Below are 19,119 nucleotides of genomic sequence, written 5' to 3' on the forward strand. Positions count from 1 at the left end.
GAGAGGTCGCCACCTCTGGGAACCAGGGCTGCTGCCCGGCTCAGCAGGAGCGAGGGCGGGGGGGATGCCCAGGGAGGCCGGGAGAGGGCGCCACCTCTGGGAACCAGGGATGCTGCCCGGCTCAGCAGGAGCGAGGGCGGGGGGATGCCCAGGGCGGCCGGGAGAGGGCGCCACCTCTGGGAACCAGGGCTGCTGCCCAGCTCAGCAGCAGTGAGGGTCCTGCTCCGGGCTCAGCCCACTCCGCTGCCACTTCCAGGGGCCCCCGCCCCAGCACCCGGCACCCGGCAGAGGCTCAGGCGTTTATTACAAAGGAGGAGAGGCTGCCGGCGTCCCCACGTGCTCTGAGCTGAGCCGCGGTTCCAGAAGGGACAGCACGGGGGGGGGGGGGGGTCTGGGCCGCCCGCTGCCCGGCTGGCAGAGCCGTCAGCCCGGGAACTTGGCGAGCCGGCGCCGGGCCTGGGCCAGCCGCGCCAGCCGCTCCTTCAGGAACCTCCTCTTGGTGCTGGTGTCGCTGCGCTCTCTCAGCAGCCAGCCGCAGTTCTCCTTGTTGTGCAGCAGCTGCAGCATGGACTTCTGCAGCTCCTGCCCGTAGGACTGCAGCACGAAGAACTGCACGAGCATCGGGACGAGGCTGGACAGGCGGCTGCCCGTCTCCTGCAGGGAGAGCGGGGGCTGCAGGGGCCGCCCGGAGCGCCCGGAGCGCCCGGAGCGCCCGGGGAGGCCGGGAGAGGGGAGGGTGGCCGGGCGGCTGCCCGCTGCGCTCCCAGCAGCTCCCTGAGCGTGCACGCGGCCGCCCACGGCAGCGCTGAGCCCGCTGGGCAAAGGGCGGGGGCCCAGGGCCACAGCCCACCCCACCACCCGCCCACAGCCCCGCCCGGCTGACGTCTGCACCCGCGGGCTGCTCCAGGCAGAGCCAGGGCCCTGGGAGCTGGGGGAGGGGCCTCGGAGCCGCCTGCAGGCACAGCCCAGGTCCCAGCCTCCCCTCCCCCTCCCCAAGCCCCCATGAAAGCATCACCTCCCGGGTCGGGCCGTTCCAGGAAGCCCCTGGTCCCAGGCTGAGCGAGCTCTGCCCCCTGTGTGCCTCGGTTTCCCCTCCAGAACCGGCCCAGGAGCATCAGCCCTGGGAGAGGAACCCGGCCATTCCACACACAAAATCCATTAGGGAGCGGCCAGGTGGGCGAGGAGCTCAGCCACTGTTAGCAGGAGCTGGGACAGAGCAGAGCACGTGCGCTCTGTGGACAGGGCGGGGCACAGAGAGAGGAGAGAGGAGCAGGCACTCCATGGACAGGGTGGGGCACAGAGAGAGGAGCAGGCACTCCATGGACAGGGCGGGGCACAGAGAGGAGCAGGTACTCCGTGGACAGGGCGGGGCACAGAGAGGAGCAGGGACTCCATGGACAGGGCGGGGGCACAGAGAGGAGCAGGCACTCCTGGACAGGGCGGGGCACGGAGAGGAGCAGGCACTCCATGGACAGGGCGGGGCACAGAGAGGAGCAGGCACTCCATGGACAGGGTGGGGCACAGAGAGGAGCAGGCACTCCGTGGACAGGGCGGGGCACAGAGAGGAGCAGGCACTCCATGGACAGGGCGGGGCACAGAGAGGAGCAGGTACTCAGTGGACAGGGCGGGGCACGGAGAGGAGCAGGCACTCCGTGGACAGGGCGGGGCACAGAGAGAGGAGCAGGCACTCCATGGACAGGGCGGGGCACAGAGAGGAGCAGGGACTCCGTGGACAGGGCGGGGCACAGAGAGGAGCAGGCACTCCATGGACAGGGTGGGGGCACAGAGAGGAGCAGGCACTGCATTGACAGGGCGGGGCACAGAGAGGAGCAGGCACTGCATGGACAGGGCGGGGCACAGAGAGGAGCAGGCACTCCGTGGACGGGGCGGGGCACAGAGAGGAGCAGGGACTCCATGGACAGGGCGGGGCACAGAGAGGAGCAGGGACTCCATGGACAGGGAGGGGCACAGAGAGAGGAGCAGGCACTCCATGGACAGGGCGGGGCACAGAGAGGAGCAGGCACTCCATGGACAGGGCGGGGCACAGAGAGGAGCAGGTACTCAGTGGACAGGGCGGGGCACGGAGAGGAGCAGGCACTCCGTGGACAGGGCGGGGCACAGAGAGGAGCAGGCACTCCATGGACAGGGTGGGGGCACAGAGAGGAGCAGGCACTGCATGGACAGGGCGGGGCACAGAGAGGAGCAGGCACTCCGTGGACGGGGCGGGGCACAGAGAGGAGCAGGGACTCCATGGACAGGGCGGGGCACAGAGAGGAGCAGGGACTCCATGGACAGGGCGGGGCACAGAGAGGAGCAGGCACTCCGTGGACAGGGTGGGGGCACAGAGAGAGGAGCAGGGACTCCATGGACAGGGCGGGGCACAGAGAGGAGCAGGCACTCCATGGACAGGGCAGGGGCACAGAGAGGAGCAGGGACTCCATGGACAGGGTGGGGGCACAGAGAGGAGCAGGCACTCCATGGACAGGGCGGGGCACAGAGAGGAGCAGGCACTCCATGGACAGGGCGGGGCACAGAGAGGAGCAGGCACTCTGTGGACGGGGCGGTAGCAGCACACAGAGAGGAGCACCATCCGTGGACGGGGCGTGGACAGGACACGTCTGCAGGGACACCGCTCAGACCCCTGCTCCGCACACACAGCTCTGGGGCAGCTGTGCCCAGGAGAGCGCCAGGCACAGGACAGGCTGGGGGCTCCACTGAGCTGTGCTGTGTCCCTGCCCCTGGCCACGTGGCCCAGTGGACAGCTGCCGCCTGCAGGGTGCAGGGCCTGGCCAGGCTGCATGGAGACCTCCAGGAAGTCCCACCCCGGAGGAGAAGCAGCCCACAGGGCACACAAAGTCCCTGCCTCTGCTGTGTGCCTGGCGTCCAGCTGCTCCAGAGGGGCACAGCCAGGGGTGGGGGATGGAGCTGGCGGTGATGCCCCCCAGAGACCAGAGACGGGGCAGAGCGAGGCCCGCAGAGGCACCGCAGGAGGGCAGGAGGAGCCGCTGGCCCCGCGCTCCCAGGCTCACCTGGTAGTAGGCCACCAGGTGCTCGATGATTTCGGCCAAGGAGCAGGAGTCCTGGGAGGAGCCGAGTCCGGAGGAGGAGCCGCCGAACCTCTGAGACTTCTTCTCCTCCTCGGCCTCCGCCTCCCGGACCTTCTTCAGCGCGCCCCGGTACACCTGGTCCTGGCAGTAAACGACCTGCTCCACCCGGAAGTGCAGCCGGATCTCGCGCTCGGCCTCCTTCTCCTGTTCCAGGCGGATGTCCTCGATTTTGGACTGCGGAGGAGACAAGCACAGGCAGGGGTGGGGAAGGAGCCGGCCTCACGGGGACGCAGGCGCCCGCAGGGCCTCAGGCCGGGGCAGCCCAGGGGAGGGGACGCTGCGGTCAGTGGGGCTCCCCAGGGAGGCGTGAGGGGAGCAGACCCCGCCCCAGCCCCAGTCCCCGCCCCGTGCCTGAGCTGACCCTGCCCAGTCCCCCAGTCCCCGCCCTACATGTGAGCTGACCCCGCCCCAGCCCCAATCCTCACCCCAAACTTGAGCTGACACCACCGCAGCCCCCTCCCCACACCTGAGCTGACCCTGCCCCAGCCCCCGTCCCCGCCCCACGCCTGAGCTGGCTCCGCCCCAGCCCTAGTCCCCGCCCCACACCTGAGCTGACCCCGCCCCAGCCCTAGTCCCCGCCCCACGCCTGAGCTGGCTCCGCCCCAGCCTGGGCCCTCTGAGGACACTGCTCTCAGGCCTAGGACTCAGCCCGGTCCACCTCTCCTGTGGGACTCGGATGCCTGCCGGGGAGGAGGCCACGGCCAGCAGGGCGTCCACAGGGAGGGAGTGGGGCCAGGGCAACGTCAGCCAAGTGCCCGGGACCCCTGCTGGGCTCTCTGTGAGATGCCTGATCCAGAGCATAGGGGACCCTTGGCCTAGGGGACACAGGGCAGCAGGTGTGTCCTCCACCCCCCCACTGGGCTGACAGCCCCATGGTGGGGGAGGGTCTCCTGTTCTCACTTCACAGAGGAGGAGCCCCCCGGGCCCCGCACCTGGGGGAGGTGGGGCCGTCCCCCCACACCCACCCTGGCGCTGGCGCTGGGGCCGGGGCCTGCCACGGGCAGGGTTTACCTTGGTGGTCTTGTGCAGGTTGAAGAACTCATGGAAGTTTCTCTCTGACACATCTGTGAAGGCGGCGCGCACCATGTCTGAGGGCGGAGGAACGGAGCCAGGAGGACCGAGCAGAACAGGAGGCCACAAAATGGTCAGAGACACCGTCCCCTGCCCCTGCCCCTGCCCCCTGCCCCCTGCCCCCTGCCCCTGCCCCTGCCCCTGCCCCTGGGCTCAGGACCGCCTGGGGAGAGCCCGGCCCCTCCACCTGCCCGGGCCTGGCAGCTGGGCCCACAGCGTTCACCTAAGTCCACAGGGGCCCAAGAACGTGATGTCCCGTGGGCTCCAGGGCATCACCTTTCCTAAGACCTGCCCGGAGTCTCCACGCCCACACATGCACCTCAGCACACACCCAGGGGCAGCCTCGCGAGGACACCAGGCACCCACAGCACGGGCATCTGACGTGCAATGCGCCTGTCCACTATGCGCCCTCGTGCGCTGGGACCTGAGAGCCACACAGGCCACAGGCCCACCGGGTCCTCGCTCCGGGAGCCGGCATGTGGTTCTGCAGCTTGGACACGTGTGTGGGAGGGGCCTCAGGGGCCTCACGGGACCCGGCATGGAAACAGGAGTTGGTTTTGCCTCCGCTGCACACAGACTTTACTCAGAACAGGCGCCGTATATGAACTTGGGAAGACCTCGCGCTGGGGATCCTGCAGCCTTCTGGTGGGGCGGTGGGTCTTACACACCAGCTTCTGGTGTGCAAATGTAGACACCACATGCACCTGTCCCCTGTGACCCGCCCACACCACACACACCTGTCCCCTGGGTGACCCGCCCACACCACACACACCTGTCACCTGTGCATTGCCCACACCACACGCACCTGTCACCCTGTGCAGCATGTCCTGAGCCGGCAACTCTAGGGCTCTGATGTGCTGTTTCACAATCGTCTCAAACGTCTTAAAGTTCACAAATCCCGGCAGCTCTCGGCCACGGTACTGGTTTTCAAACTTCCACAGTTGGCTCCGGATGTTACTAGAACCTGCGTGGGAAAGAGCAGCTGTGAACTCCTCAGGCGATCGTCCGCGTTTCAGGATGCGATTCCACTCTGGGTCCGGGGCGTGAGAGTGCCAAGGAAACATGAAGTCGGCCGAGCCCCAGACGGAGCAGTGCCTGGAGGTGCGGGGAAGACCTCCGTTCCAGGGCCGGTCCCTGTGCCCCAGGGCCGCAGGGAGAGGGCCCAGGCCGGGAAAGCAGCATAGACAAGAGCAAAACCGGCGAGACCTCGCCACGGCCCTGCACTGCCCCAGGTGCCGCCTGGGGCCAGGGAGCAGCAGGCACGGCCTTGACACTGGAACCCGTGCACCTCGGGTGGGAACCGTCACCGTCACCACCTGACGACACGGCCATGGGCGCAGTAGGTGCAGCGTGGACACTGGACCCGGCCCACTGCGGTCACGGCTGAGGGACAGTGACCGGGTCAGCAGGTACAGCCATGGACACTGGACCTGGCCCACTGCGGTGGGTACGGTCATGGCTGAGGGACAGTGGCCCGGGCACCGCAGGTACAGCCATGGACACTGGACCTGGCCCACCGCAGTGCGTACGGTCACAGCTGAGGGACAGCGGCCCGGGCACAGCAGGTACAGCCATGGACACTGGACCTGGCCCACTGCGGTGCATACGGTCACGGCTGAGGGGCAGTGGCCAGGTGTCAGCAGGTACAGCCATGGACACTGGATCTGGCCCACTGCGGTGGGTACGGTCACAGCTGAGGGACAGTGGCCGGGGCGCAGCAGGTGCACTGCGTGATGGGAGCCTCTCTGGGAACCTGGGGTTCTTTTCACTCTCTGCTCCCCAGGGGGTGGAGGGACCCTGCAGGGCTGGAGCCTCCCAAGGGCCCCCTCCCCACCCCACCGAGTGAAGAACCGGGGCGGAGCCTGGCGCCCCCTGCTGGCTGGCGGCCGTCCCCCAGGAGTGATCGAGGAGGAGAAATCCCTGCAGGAGCCCACCAGGTGCAGGCAGGAGAGGCCTTTGCTGCATTCAAGGCTGCACCCGGCGGCTCCGCCCTTGGCCACACCTACGTGCTCACCCCTGGCGGCCATCGGGACTCCCTGCCCATCTCGCGCTCCAGCCCCGGGAGCAAGGGCGCCTCTACCTCATCTCTATGGATTCGCCCATCTGGATGCTGCCTGGGGTGCAGCTGCGCGTCTGCCTCCATGGCTGCCATGATGGAATCCCGGCAGCCACGTGCCGGGCTGGAGACCCCAGCAGGTGCATGGGGTCATGTCCACGGCACTGCGTCATCACACAGGCCTTGGGCTTCTGCTCCGGGGGCCACGTCCACGGCACTGCGTCATCACACAGGCCTTGGGTTTCTGCTCCGGGGGCCACGTCCACGGCACTGCGTCATCTCACAGGCCTTGGGCTTCTGCTCCGTGGGCCACATCCACAGCACTGCGTCATCACACAGGCCCTGGGTTCTGCTCGGTGGGCCACGTCCACGCACTGCGTCATCACACAGGCCCTGGGTTCTGCTCCGTGGGCCACGTCCACAGCACTGCGTCATCCCACAGGCGTGGGTTCTGCTCCGTGGGCCACGTCCACAGCACTGTGTCATCTCACAGGCCCTGGGTTCTGCTCCTTGGGCCACGTCCACAGCACTGCGTCATCTCACAGGCCTTGGGCTTCTGCTCCATGGGCCACGTCCACGGCACTGCGTCATCTCACAGGTCGTGGGTTCTGCTCCATGGGCCACGTCCACGGCACTGCGTCATCTCACAGGTCGTGGCTCCTGCTCCATGGGGGAGGACGGCAGCTCCCGCAGCCGTCTGGCTCCGGCCGGTCCATGGCCATCCTCTCTTGAGGGTCCCCTACACTCAGACACTGGCTGACCCGGGCCAGTGACAGGAACGGGACAAACGGGGAGTTTGTGTCCCTAGCTCCTCACTGCGCCCACCCTCACCGCCTGCGTGCATCTCCCTCTCGGGCTCAGCCCGCACCCCGGTCTGTGACTGCATTGCTGCTGTGCCCTGTCTCTGTGCCCCCAACTCCAGTGCCGAAACCTGACCCCCAGCGTGGTGGGGCAGGAGGGGCGTCTCTGGGCAGCGCTGAGGTCCCAGGGCTCTGCCCTCCCCAAGGGGACCTGCCTTGATCCAGGAGCCCCAGGGGCTCTCCCGACCATCCCCACGCAAGGACACCACCAGGGGGCGCTGTCTGTGGGGCGGGGCAGACAGAGCTCGCCCCAGACCGGGATCTGGTGGAGCCGGGACTGGGCCCCGCCAGCCTCCAGAACCGGCACCAGGGAGGCCCCGCCATCCGCGATCACTGGTGACGGCTCTGGGCCAGCCCCCGTGAGCCGCGACACTCACCTGCCTTGAAATTCTTCTCGATCACGCTCTCCCATTTGCAGAACTCGGCCCTCAGCTTGGTGAACAGCCGGGTGTCGCCCTCCCGGACGACCTCCTCCCCTTGAATGAGGGCAGTGATGTCCTGATTAAATGCGTTGATTTTCTGTGGCGGGGAGAGGCATCGGGGTCAGCAGAGGTGCACGCACACGCGTGGGCTGGTACGCACTGTGTGCACGCGGGGTGGGGAGCTGGGAAGGAGGAGGCTCCGCCCTGGGACCCACTCCCCTGACCGCCGGGGGGGGGGGGGGCCTGGGTGGGCTCAGGGCCAGAGCCAATGAAGGAGCGACCGTCTCCTGCAGGCCCCGCCTCCCGCGCCCAGCCCTCCCCTCCCACTGGTTCTCTGCCCTGTCCGTCTTGGAGGACTAGGCGGGCCTGCTGCACGCAGATCTGGGCCTTGCAGGCAGAGCGGGGCAGCTGTGGGCGGGCCGCGCTCACGTCAATCAGGAAGAGCAGCCTGTCGCTGTCGTCCTCGGGGATGTCCACGCCGAACTTCTGCAGCTCCTCCGTGCACTGCTCGTGGTTCTGCTTGATCTGCTTCTCCAACAGGGGCAGCGTTTTCTGCGGAGGGGAGAAAGGCCGGATGTGCCGGCGAGCCCGCGAGGGGGCGGGGCCCGGGTCCTCTGCAAGGGGCGCGGCTCCCCTGAGGGCGCCTCCCGCCCCGGGGTCTCTCCCGAGGGGCCCAGGGCAGCCCGGCCTCCTTCCAGCCCCAGGCCCAGCTCCTGGCAAGCAGCTGGGCACCAGGCCCAGGCGCCCGCGTGGCTTGGAGGCCGCCCCAGAAGAGCAGCCACTGCCACGACCCGGCCACGGGAGCTCCTGCAGGCAGCACAGAGACCCCGTGTGGGGTAGGTCCTGGAACAGGGGCCCCCGGAGCCACTGCAGATCTGCAAACCTCAGCAAGAAGTGGCCGGGAGCTTCTGCTCCCGGCCTCACGGTGGCGCCAACAGGCCCAGCCTCCTGCTGCGTGAGCAGCCCTGTGCCTGAGCAGGACTCCGGGGCTGTGGCACCCAGGACAGACCGGGCCTCAGGGCACTGGTCCAGAGAAGGAGACCTGAGCCTGCCCCGTCTGGACCCGAGCTGCTGTGGAAGCCCGGGCAGGGGTCGATAACCGAGCGCCCGCCTCCCACATGAGGGGGCCCAGGCAGCTCCCCACTCACTCCCGGCTCAGGGACATCAACCTGCAGTCCCGGGGCTCTCTGGCCACGCACGGAGGCCTGGAACTGTGGCCCAGCAGAGCAGAAAGAGCCCAGGCGAGCTCTGACCCACAGCCAGCCCCAAATGGCCAGTCGCCCACGTCTACCTGGCTGGGGGTCCCCAACTCCCCCCGCTGAGGACTGAAAGTGGGGCACACTGGCGGCTCCCCAGAGCCTTCCCTCCTAGCCCCATCTTGCACCCAGGCTTCCAGGAAGGCCCCGAGGCCGGCACTGCAGCCCTGTGCCGGGCTCCGCCGGGAGAGCGCCCGCGCGTGCTTACACAGATGTGTTCGATCAGCTCGGTGCTCAGTCTCTCGGCCAGGCTGGGCACCGTGGCCCTGCCCTCCTCCAGAAGAACCCTGCACAGGACACAGAGACGGGGCTGGGTCGGAACCAGGCCTGCACAGGACACAGAGACGGGGCCGGGTCGGAACCAGGCCTGCACAGGACACAGAGACGGGGCCGGGTCGGAACCAGGCCTGCGCAGGACACAGAGACGGGGCCGGGTCGGAACCAGGCCTGCACAGGACACAGAGACGGGGCCGGGTCGGAACCAGGCCTGCACAGGACACAGAGACGGGGCCGGGTCGGAACCAGGCCTACACAGGACACAGAGACGGGGCCGGGTCGGAACCAGGCCTGCGCAGGACACAGAGACGGGGCCGGGTCGGAACCAGGCCTGCGCAGGACACAGAGACGGGGCCGGGTCGGAACCAGGCCTGCGCAGGACACAGAGACGGGGCCGGGTCGGAACCAGGCCTGCGCAGGACACAGAGTCGGGGCCGGGTCGGAACCAGGCCTGCGCAGGACACAGAGACGGGGCCGGGTCGGAACCAGGCCTGCGCAGGACACAGAGACGGGGCCGGGTCGGAACCAGGCCTGCACAGGACACAGAGACGGGGCCGGGTCGGTTCCTCCTGCTGGGGGAGGGGCTGGGTCGGAACCAGGCCTGTGCGGCCAGCGGGGGCTCAGCGCGCACCTGAAGTGGGGGTGCTCCTGGAAGAAGGCCCGCTCCCTCTGCAGGGCCTGCTCCAGGCTCAGCCGCTCCTGGATGTCCTGCTGCCCGCGGCACTTCACCACCGTGTAGCCCTTCTTCAGGTGGAACACGAGGTTCCGCGCCACGTCCACCACCTTGTCCTCCGTGCCCCTGTCCACCAGGTCAGGCTTCGTCAGGATGCCTGCAGGCAGGGACTTCCGGTCAGAGCCGCCCCAGAGAAAGCTCAGCGCAGGGCCGGCCGCGGGCGCCAGGGTTCCTCCCCGCCTGGCTTCCCGGAGATGAACCCCCGACAGCCTACGGGGAGAGCGGCAGGGGCCCCCGGAACAGGCTGTGGCCACGCTCCTTCCCATGGCCCCAGGACGGAGGGCCGCCCTCTGAGTCTCCCCACTGGGCCTGCTGATGCAGGAAGACAGGGGCCACGCGTCACCTGGGGCCCCCAGATGTCAGGGAAGCTGCTGGCCATGGCCTCCCTGGGCACCCTCAGCAGGTGCACCTGGGCAGAGCCACGCCCGCACGCCCGCCCGCCTGGATTCCTGGGGCTCCCCCGGCACCCGCTGCAGGCTCAGCCCCGCGCCTTCTCACCGATGGTCCTGTCCCCGTCGGGGTCCACCTCCTGGGCCATGCTCAGGGCCTCGGTGGTGGCGATGTCCACGTTGCTGGGGACCACGACCAGGTTGATGGTCTCCTGCCTCCGGATGTATTTCCTGATGAGCGCCTTGATCTGCACAGGGAGAGAGGGGCCCCGCGACTCCGTGACGCAGCGACTCCCTGGGCCCGGCCGTGCCCTGGCCTCACCCAGACTCGCAGGGCGACACCTGCAGAGCCCTGAGCCCCGGGGCTCCTGCCCAGACGGCCGAGGGCCGAGCCTCAGAGACACCACGGTACTCGGCCCAGCCACTCTCCCCGGGACCAGCCTTGCGCTGCAAAACAGGAGCTGCACCCTGCTGCTGCCCTCTCCAGGTGAGGCCCTGGTGCCATAACCACGCCCACTGCTGATGCTCCTCCTCCCACAGGGCCCCGCCCCACCCCGCGTCAGACACAGCCCTCTGCCTCCAGCCACAGCCAGGCTGGAGAGCAAACCACGGGGCACAGCTCTGCCCTCGGCCCCACTTCCTCAGAGGTTCCCACTGAGCCGGGCAGAGGACTGGTGACCACAGGCCCCGACTCGCCACTGCCCTCCCCAGGCGCGCCCAGGCACAGGGGGAAGGGTGCGGGCGTCTCACCTGGTGCCCGATGTCCGCGGGCTGGCCGCCCACGGCCACCCTGGTGATGCCGGGCAGGTCGATGAGGGTCAGGTCCGGCACGAGCGGGGAGCTGACCTCCAGGCTGATGAGCTCGGAGCTGATGCCCAGCCCCTCCCCGGCGATCACGTTCTGGGCTGCAGGAGGCACAGGGAGCGGCGGGGCTCGGGCTGGCACCTGCTTCCCTGGGAGAGGCCCCGCGGCTCCTGCCAGGGCCCAGGGCTGGAGAGGAGCGGGGTGCACACCTCGCTGTCCCCGGTCAGAGCCAAAGCCCCGGCACTGCTCCTCCGCGGGCTGACCCCTGGGGTCAGAGCCCAGTGTCCTCACAGCCCCCGGGGGTCCCGTCCTCGGGAGGGCGGGGAGGCGAAGGCTTCCCGAGACCCCCGAGTCCCCCCTGAGGTCACAGCAAATGAGGGAAAACCACAGGAAGCAGGGGATTCCCGACGGGAACTGCCAGGCTCCGCGGGGACCTGGCCTGCGTGGGCCCGAGCCATGCCGGGCGTCGCGGCCACGACTCGGCTGTGGCCTGCTCCCTCCTCAGGCCCACAGGTGCAGGTGCAGGGCCAGGGTCTGCGTGTGCAGCCTGACAGCCGAGCGCCCCGCTCTCTGCCCACGAGGCACCAGCCTCCCACCCGGGCTGGGACCACAGCCACGCACACGGCGCCCCATCTGCTGGGTTCCCCTGCGGTGGCTGGACACGCCATCGCCTGCAGCTAAGTTCCGGCCGGGGTTCCTGCGAGAGTGCTGGGGGCAGCTCCAGGGAGGCCGAAATCAGCCGGGACAGGCCTGTTGCCCTTGGCCCACTGGCAGGAGGGTGGCCATGCCCACAGTGCCGCAGGGGCTTCAGAGACAGAGGCCATGCCCTCTGGAGCACAAGGCTGAGACCACAGCCCCAGTGCAGCTCTGGTCCGCCCCCTGCAGGCGCCCAGGAGAGGGCGGAAGCTCCTGTGTGCGGTCCACCACGCTGACTGCCACCCGTGTGCACGGGGACACCACTGTCCCTTCCGTCCTGCACCCACACCCATGGGCAGGGTCGTCTCCCCGTGTCCCCCGTTAAGGCAGGGTCTGCTCCTTACAACCGGGCTCGCCCTGGGACGCTGGCCCGCGGCCCCCATGCCACGTGATGGCCGCAGCGATGCAGGGCCTGCAAGACCTGCCCCGCGCACCTCTGGGACAGACCCCGGGTGGGGAGGGCCTGGCCACTCCTCCTGAGCCCAGCCACGCCCCCAGCGCCTTCCCTCTGCTCCGCTGACAGGTGAGACAGGCAGGGACAGCCCTGGGGCTGGGCTCGCCGACACACAGTCCTGTGTGCAGCCACAGCCGGCCTCACCCACAGCACGAAAAGAGCACCGTGGCCGTGGCCGTGTCTGCGTCCGCGTCCATGTCTGCATCCGTGTCCGTGCCCCATGTCTATGTCTGCGTCCATGTCTGTGTCTGTGTCTGTGTCCGTGTCTGTGCCCCATGTCCGTGCCCCGTGTCCGTGTCCCATGTCTGTGTCCGTGTCTGTCCGTGTCTGCGTCCATGTCTGTGTCTGCGTCCGTGTCTGTGCCCCATGTCTGTGTCCGTGTCCGTGTCCCATGTCTGTGTCCGTGTCTGTCCATGTCTGCGTCCATGTCTGTGTCTGTGTCTGTGTCCGTGTCCGCGTCCGTGTTCCCGGAGGCCTGGGTCTGCCAGGCGCTCCACCCACGCCGCCCACGGCAGGCCCAGGCCAGCCTTTCCCCCTGCCCCCAATCCACAGCAGCCAGAGGAGCTGGGGAGGCGCCGTCACTCGGGAGCCTCCTGCGGCCGCTGCTGGGGCTCTCGCTCCCGGGCCAGGGGTCAGCGCACAGGGCCTCTCCGCAGCTGGAACGCGGAAACCCCGTGTCCCACAGCACACACGTCTCCAGGAACTGCTAGAAGACGCTTGTGTGAATCAATTCCAGCGTTTCCGTCAGGACAGAACTTATTTCTAATTCTGTTTTTCCTTGAAGTTTATAAAAATATATTTTTTTTATTTCAGAGGCTGACAGACAGTCCATGTGTGTAGGCTCTCATTCCTGGGACCCTCAGCCCTGGACCCTCAGCCCTGGACCCTCAGCCCTGGGGCCCTCAGCCCTGGCACCCTCAGCCCTGGACCCTCAGCCCTGGGACCCTCAGCCCTGGGGCCCTCAGCCCTGGACCCTCAGCCCTGGGACCCTCAGCCCTGGGACCCTCAGCCCTGGACCCTCAGCCCTGGGACCCTCAGCCCTGGCACCCTCAGCCCTGGGACCCTCAGCCCTGGGACCCTCAGCCCTGGACCCTCAGCCCTGGGACCCTCAGCCCTGGGACCCTCAGCCCTGGACCCTCAGCCCTGGGACCCTCAGCCCTGGCACCCTCAGCCCTGGCACCCTCAGCCCTGGGACCCTCAGCCCTGGACCCTCAGCCCTGGCACCCTCAGCCCTGGCACCCTCAGCCCTGGACCCTCAGCCCTGGGACCCTACCCTCAACCCTGGGCCAGCCCTTGTATAGGATCTCGAGAGGAGCCCCGCCCCACACGACCCCGTCAGTCCGCAGAGGGCCCAGGGTGCGAGTCCTCCGTGTTTCTGGGTCACAGGGCTCTCGGTGCGTCCTGACGCTGCTGTCAGATCCACCCGGGGCCCGGGGCTCAGGCAGGAAAGGAAGGAAACGCCAGGGAGCTGAGTGCCCCTGGGGAGGGGTCCCCAAGGCAGCAGCAGCGCCCAGGACGGGGCGGGCGGTCTCGGGAGCCCCCTACTGCCCGGGTGCGGCCAGGACCAGCAGGGGAGGAGGCCCGGGCTCTCACCTTTAGTCACTGCGGGCTCCACCTGCGCGGGGTCGCAGAGCTCCACCTCCTGGTCCTGGTAGCTGACCCAGCCCCTCCACTCGGCTTCCGGGGGCAGCTTCTTCAGCCTCAGCACCAGAGGGCACCGCGTGACAATGCCTAGGGGGCCAGGCCCGGGTCAGCTCGCACCTGCCCCTGCCCTGCAGGCCTGAGCCCACACTTGTCAACCCCCAGGCGGTCACCGCTGGGGGGACGGTGACGAGGCAGAACCTCCCGCCGCCCCCTTGCTGCTCACGCATGCTCTCTGCGTGACCTCAGGAACCGCCTTGGACAGGCAGCCCGGCGCCCTCTGACCCCGGGGCCCGCAGGCTTCCTCAGGCTGCCCGGTGGGAAACCCCTGTAGGCCCCGAAGCCCCCACCCTGCTCCCCGCCCTCCCCGACTGAGCACCTGCCAGGGCCCTCTCTGCCCCGCGTCCCAGCTGTCCCGGAAGGAGAGGGAGGGGCCTCACCGCTGCCCCTGGGGAGGGCCACGCCCGACAGGGCCTCCAGCACGGAGCTCTTGCCCGAGCTCTGGTCCCCGATGACGGCGATGGCGGGCAGCGCCAGGTCCTGCTCCACGCCCAGGGCCCTCAGGGAGTCGATGAGGTCGATGCACGGGCGCACCCTCTCCTCGTACTGGGCGTACAGGTTGTTCTCAGGCCCCTGCGGACGGGAACGCAGAGGACTCTGGGCAGCCGTGGGTGCAACGTCCAAGCAGCCAGCCCCAGCGAGCCGAGCAGGTTCGGGATTCTCCAAGGAGAGCAGGTGCAGGGGCAGGGGCAGGCGCCAGCGGGAAGAGCACCCGGGAGGGCTTCTGGGGTGTCTTCACGCGTCGTGGAAACGCAAAGCAAAGACCCAGGGACCTCCTGAGCCCCGACCTGGGAACAGGAGGGCGCTGCACCGGGCACCAGGACCACACTGCTCACCACCAGCGCCAGAAACCCCGCGAGGATCGCGGCCCCCACGTGCGGTGCTGAGCACCGAGGGGCGAACGGAGACGGACGCTGTGTTCCTACAGCAGCGAGGCAGGTGCGGGGACGGCGGGATGACGCTGCTCAGCCCGCAGAGGACCTGACAGTCTAAGCGCGGTAACAACGCCTTTAGGAGTGAAAGTGGGGGCCGGCCGTGTGCTGGACAGGGTCGCCCCCACCTGGGGTGCTGGCCTCCCATGGGGCGCCTGTTTGAGTCCACTGCTCCCCTTCTGATCCAGCTCCCTGCTGGCGCCCCTGGGAAAGCAGCAGGAGACGGCCCAGTGCTTGGGCCCCCGCACCACTGGGAGACCTGGGTGAGGTCCTGGACGCTGGCATCAGCCTGACCCAACCCCGGCCATGGTGGCCCTGTGAGGGGTGAACCAGCAGATCAGAGCTGTCTGTGTGTGTGTTTCTACCTGTCACACACGTGAGCAAGTCTCTGTACACACGGAAGTGGAGCAGCAACCACCTCAGACGTACAGACCTCTGAGCGCCCCGCAGCCCCCAGCCCCCCAGCCCCGGCTCTGTGGGGGATCCTCCAGGCGGCAGGGAGAGCTCCCGGCTGGATCCGGACCTCACCCGGAGGAGGGGTCAGCACCTCAGCTCCTCCTGGGACTTCAGTGTCTGGAAGGGACCGGACTGTCCCAGCCCAACACCGACCGTGCACGGTGGGGTGTGTGACGTGGGAGGTCAGGGGCTCGGCCAGACCGTGCACAGCCTGCGGCGGCAGGGTGCCTAGCGTGCATTGAGGAGCGAGTTTCCACCTGGAGGCAGACCTACTCGGTGAAAGACGCCTACTGTGTGCACGCAAAAGTTACATAAATAAAGCCACCGAGGGGCAGGCGGCATCACCGGGCACGCCCTGGGAGCCTGGGCGGCAGCTGCCATGGCCCCTCCCGGGGGTCACAGGCAGCCCACCTCCGGCTCAGCCCATCTCAGGGTGTTCGTCCAGGCGTGAGCGGCAGGGAAGCCCCCCGAGGTCCGGCGGGAACGGCAGTGCAGGGACTCAGCGCAGAGGCTCGTGGGGTTCCCCCCAAAACGTCTTGGTTTGGGGGAGACAGCACGTGGCTGCTCAATGGAGCTCCCAACGCAGTGAGCAGGGCTGAGCGGAGGCCAAGCCGAGGTTGGCAGGGACGGCCGTGGCTGCTTGTCCTGCCTGAGCCCCAGCGCCTGTCCAGGCTCCCAGAGCCAGGTGGCCCTGGCGGCCAGAGTGCACGGAGGCCATCGTCCTGCCCTGGTGGCCCAGAGAGCGGGGAGCACGCGGAGGCAGCAGGAGGGCGGCCGCTGCCCTGTGGAAGGGGACAGCCCTCAGCAGGACACGCCCGTGTCCCCAGGCGCACCTGCCGGGCGGCCACTTACCCTGGGCTGCGCGCTCTCTGCCGGGTGAGCGTCTCCATTCAGTGTCGCTGCACTGGGCTCAGCGGCTGAATCCGGACTCCTGGATTCCACCCCAGACTGCACCATCTTCCTCCGGTGTCTCCTGCGACGCTGTGTGCTGCGAGGAAGCGGGAGTCAGCCAGGCCTGCATGCCGAGCCCGGGCAGAGGGCCTGGGCCATTGCCCTGCCCAGACTCCATGGTGCCTGCCCCTCCCCCGGGCCAGCCCTGGCCCCCGAGCACCATGGCTCTGCTACCTAGAAACGGAGACAGGGAGGCGCTCTGCGAGGGGGAGGGGTGGGGACCAGAGCTGATCCACTGGGGGGTGCTAGGGAGGCGCTCAGAAGTGCTGTCTGTGGTCCCTGCTGTGTGTGGGGGAGGGGCGTCTCCCCAGGCCTGGATCCCCAGCAGCAGGGTCCTGCTCCCCAGGCCCCTTCCGGAATCCTCTGTGTGGGGTCCTGCCCCCTGGGCATCCCCAGCCCCGCAGGGTGGGCGGAGCCCCGCAGGTGCCTCTCTGGGCCTCCTCCTCTCCCAGCCGCCCTGGGGTCTCCCCGTCAGCCCCCCGCCCCAGGACCAGTGAGGACCTGGAGCCGGCACTTCCCAGGAGCCCGCCCCGCCCCACCGCAGAAACTCCCAGTCCGCGGGGCCCACTCCGAGACCCCAGGAAACTTCCTCAGCGCCCCGCCCCCTGACCGGAGACCCCTCCCGACTCCAGCCCCTCCCCCTTCTCTGGCTGCAGGAATTTGAAAAGAGCCAGGACAGGTGGCAGGTTCAAGTTTTACCGCGTCATTCCGGGCGGGCCGCTCCGGGGGCCAGCACCTGGGGTGGTCGGAGCCCATCCACCGTGGCCCGCGCTCCCGTGACGTCACCCGCCCGCGAGAGGACGCGCACTGCCCTCACCTCTTCTCCACCAGGAAGCCCCGCTGCGTGCGCCCCTCTCCCGGCTGGAGCGCGGACCCCAGCGGCGACACTCACCGCTCCTAGCTCAGCGCCAGAAGCTGCGGCCCGGGCTCCTCCGGTTTTATGAGGCGCCGGCTCCGCCTCCAGCTCCGCCCAGGGCCACGGAGAAATGAAACTTGGCGGACCCCCAGGGACCAAGAGCGGGGGCGGGGACAGGGGTCACAGAAGGAAACCCAGAGCAGCCCATCCTGCCGGAGAGAAACGAAACTCAGTGGCCAAGGGGGTGGGCTGGGCGCCCAGCGCAGCCCCCTCCATGCCCATCCTGGCTGCCCGCGGGAAATGCAGGTCCTGGGGCCCCAAGCCCGGACCTCCTGGGTCTAACCCTCAGGGAGGGGCGGAAGCCCAGGACCTGGGTCTCATCAGAGGCTTCTGAGGCCCCTGGCCCGGCTGCTGCCCCCACAGCCCAGTCTGGTCTTGGGCCAGCCTGGCTCCTGGGGGGATTCCACCCTCCTGTCCGCTTCCCCTCCCCCACCGCCTGCACCTCCCCCCTCCCCACTGCCTTTGCTCACTCCAAGGTCTCCCTGGACTTTTCCTGTCTAACTTCCCCGGGATGGACATGGCCTGGGGTGGGGTGGTGCAGGCAGAGGGCAGCCCTCCCAGGGGCTCCCCTTCCTGCTAAGGGGCTGTGGGTGGGAAAGCACATGCCCCTTTGTAGCCACGGACCCCCCACTTCCTTGCTCCTAGCTCAGCTCAGACACAGACAAGCAGCCCACCCCCAACCCTGCTCTGGTGACAGAGGCCACCCCAGCCAGCCCCAGCCCAGCTCTGGGGAGAGCTCACCTGAGGCCAATGCCATCAGGGCCCATGGCAGAGAAGGGGCGGTGCTGGCCTGAGGTCCTCCCCTGGTCGGGCCACCCCACGCAGGGGGGAGGGGGAGCCCACACTCTCCCTCCGCCTCTCTGGCTGCTCTTCCTGGACACGTGGGGACGGAGCATCCTGGAGGCTGAAGCCCCGCGGGAGGACTCTGAAGGGGACAGTGCTGCTAGACGTGGGCCCAGGCAGCACGGGGCTGGCCCGCAGGGGACAGAGCTGTCCCTCTGTGCTGCCCCCGCTGCTCCAACCCACAGGAGGCTCTCCCCCACCCCATCCCCGTGGCCTCGCAGGGGAGGGGTTCAGACAGAGCCTGGGCCAGGCGGAGCCAGGTGGGGCCCGGGCGGGCTTGGGGAAGGGCAGCGAGGGGGCTGCTGCTCCCAGTGGGTCAGGCGCCTGCCCAGCCTCTCCCTGGCCTGCCCTCGGGGACCTCACTGTGCTCCCGCAGGTGACACAGCTGCGCCCTGAGGAGTGGCTGTGCCGGTTTGGGGTGGGGTTCCGGTGGACAGGCAGCAGTGCCTGGGGCTCTGTGATGCTGGATGCCCGTCTGAGGGGCCATCTGCACTCAATGCCTTCCCAGTCCCCTTAGGGGAGGGAGATGGGGCAGGCCACTTCACACCCCCCAGAGGGAAGGGCAGGCCACTTCACACCCCCCAGAGGGGAGGGCAGGCCACTTCACACCCCCTAGAGGGAAGGGCAGGCCACCTCAAACCCCCCAGAGGGAAGGGCAGGACACTTCACACCCCCCAGAGAGAAGGGCAGGCCACTTCACACCCCCCAGAGGGGAGGCCACTTCACACCCCCAGAGGGAAGGGCAGGCCCACTTCACACCAGACCCCAACCAGAGGGAAGGGCAGGTCCACTTCACACACCCCAGAGGGAAGGGCAGGCCCACTTCACACCCGACCAGAGGGCGGCAGCACCGCGGTCCCCGTGCAGGGCTTTATCCCCTCGGCTGCGCCCTGGCCTCTGCTCCCGGCTACACCCGCGGGAGCTCACAGTCGTCCCCCTGGGCCGAGACCCTGGCGCCGAGAGCGCAGGGTGTCAAACGCCCCGCACCATCTCCAGCTTTTGCCCCTAAATGAACTCCTGTAACTCGTCTTCCCCGCATGGACCCTGCAAGGTGCCCGTCTCTGCGGAAGAATCCCGGGTTCCTGTGGCTCCACGGAGCCCCCAGCGCGTGGCCCTGGGCCGGGCTGCCCTGCAGGTGCAGGCCGGTTCTTTCCGGCTCAGCACCGCTGCTCCTGGACCCCAGGCGCGCACTTCCC

The 19,119-nt window shown here is 68.8% G+C and overlaps 1 protein-coding gene across 3 annotated transcripts; it reads right to left on the minus strand.

Moving 5' to 3' along the window:
- Window positions 1-287: 287 nt before the first annotated feature.
- Window positions 288-17,941, minus strand: LOC100359014 (interferon-induced GTP-binding protein Mx1). 3 transcript variants are annotated; one of them, XM_089330514.1, is made up of 15 exons: window positions 17,822-17,941; window positions 17,057-17,229; window positions 16,066-16,201; window positions 14,206-14,398; window positions 13,718-13,855; window positions 10,921-11,075; window positions 10,280-10,418; window positions 9,680-9,878; window positions 8,981-9,059; window positions 7,946-8,068; window positions 7,472-7,613; window positions 4,984-5,142; window positions 4,119-4,195; window positions 3,030-3,281; window positions 288-654 (listed from the first exon to the last, which is right to left on the minus strand). In XM_089330514.1, exons 3-15 carry the CDS (start codon window positions 16,168-16,170, stop codon window positions 424-426), a joined length of 1,992 nt encoding a protein of 663 aa, XP_089186640.1. In that variant the 5' UTR covers window positions 16,171-16,201; window positions 17,057-17,229; window positions 17,822-17,941; the 3' UTR covers window positions 288-423. The 3 variants fall into 3 exon arrangements, with proteins under 3 accessions (XP_089186640.1, XP_089186639.1, XP_089186638.1); XM_089330513.1 differs by lacking the exon at window positions 17,822-17,941 and having other exon boundaries at window positions 16,982-17,074; XM_089330512.1 differs by lacking the exon at window positions 17,822-17,941 and having other exon boundaries at window positions 16,864-17,074.
- Between the last annotated feature and the right edge of the window lie 1,178 nt (window positions 17,942-19,119).

The sequence above is a fragment of the Oryctolagus cuniculus genome, chromosome 4, assembly GCF_051225735.1.
Source record: "Oryctolagus cuniculus isolate XC-2025 breed Fujian yellow rabbit chromosome 4, ASM5122573v1, whole genome shotgun sequence".
Taxonomy (NCBI): Eukaryota; Metazoa; Chordata; class Mammalia; order Lagomorpha; family Leporidae; genus Oryctolagus; species Oryctolagus cuniculus.

Excerpts from the sequence above, each read along its gene's own strand:
- LOC100359014 (XM_089330512.1), bottom strand. Across the intron at positions 5,143-7,471 it reads CGAGAAGAATTTCAAGGCAG|GTTCTAGTAACATCCGGAGC; the intron begins GTGAGTGTCGCG and ends TTTCCCACGCAG. Across the intron at positions 4,196-4,983 it reads CATGCTGCACAGGGTGACAG|ACATGGTGCGCGCCGCCTTC; the intron begins GTGCGTGTGGTG and ends CTCCGCCCTCAG.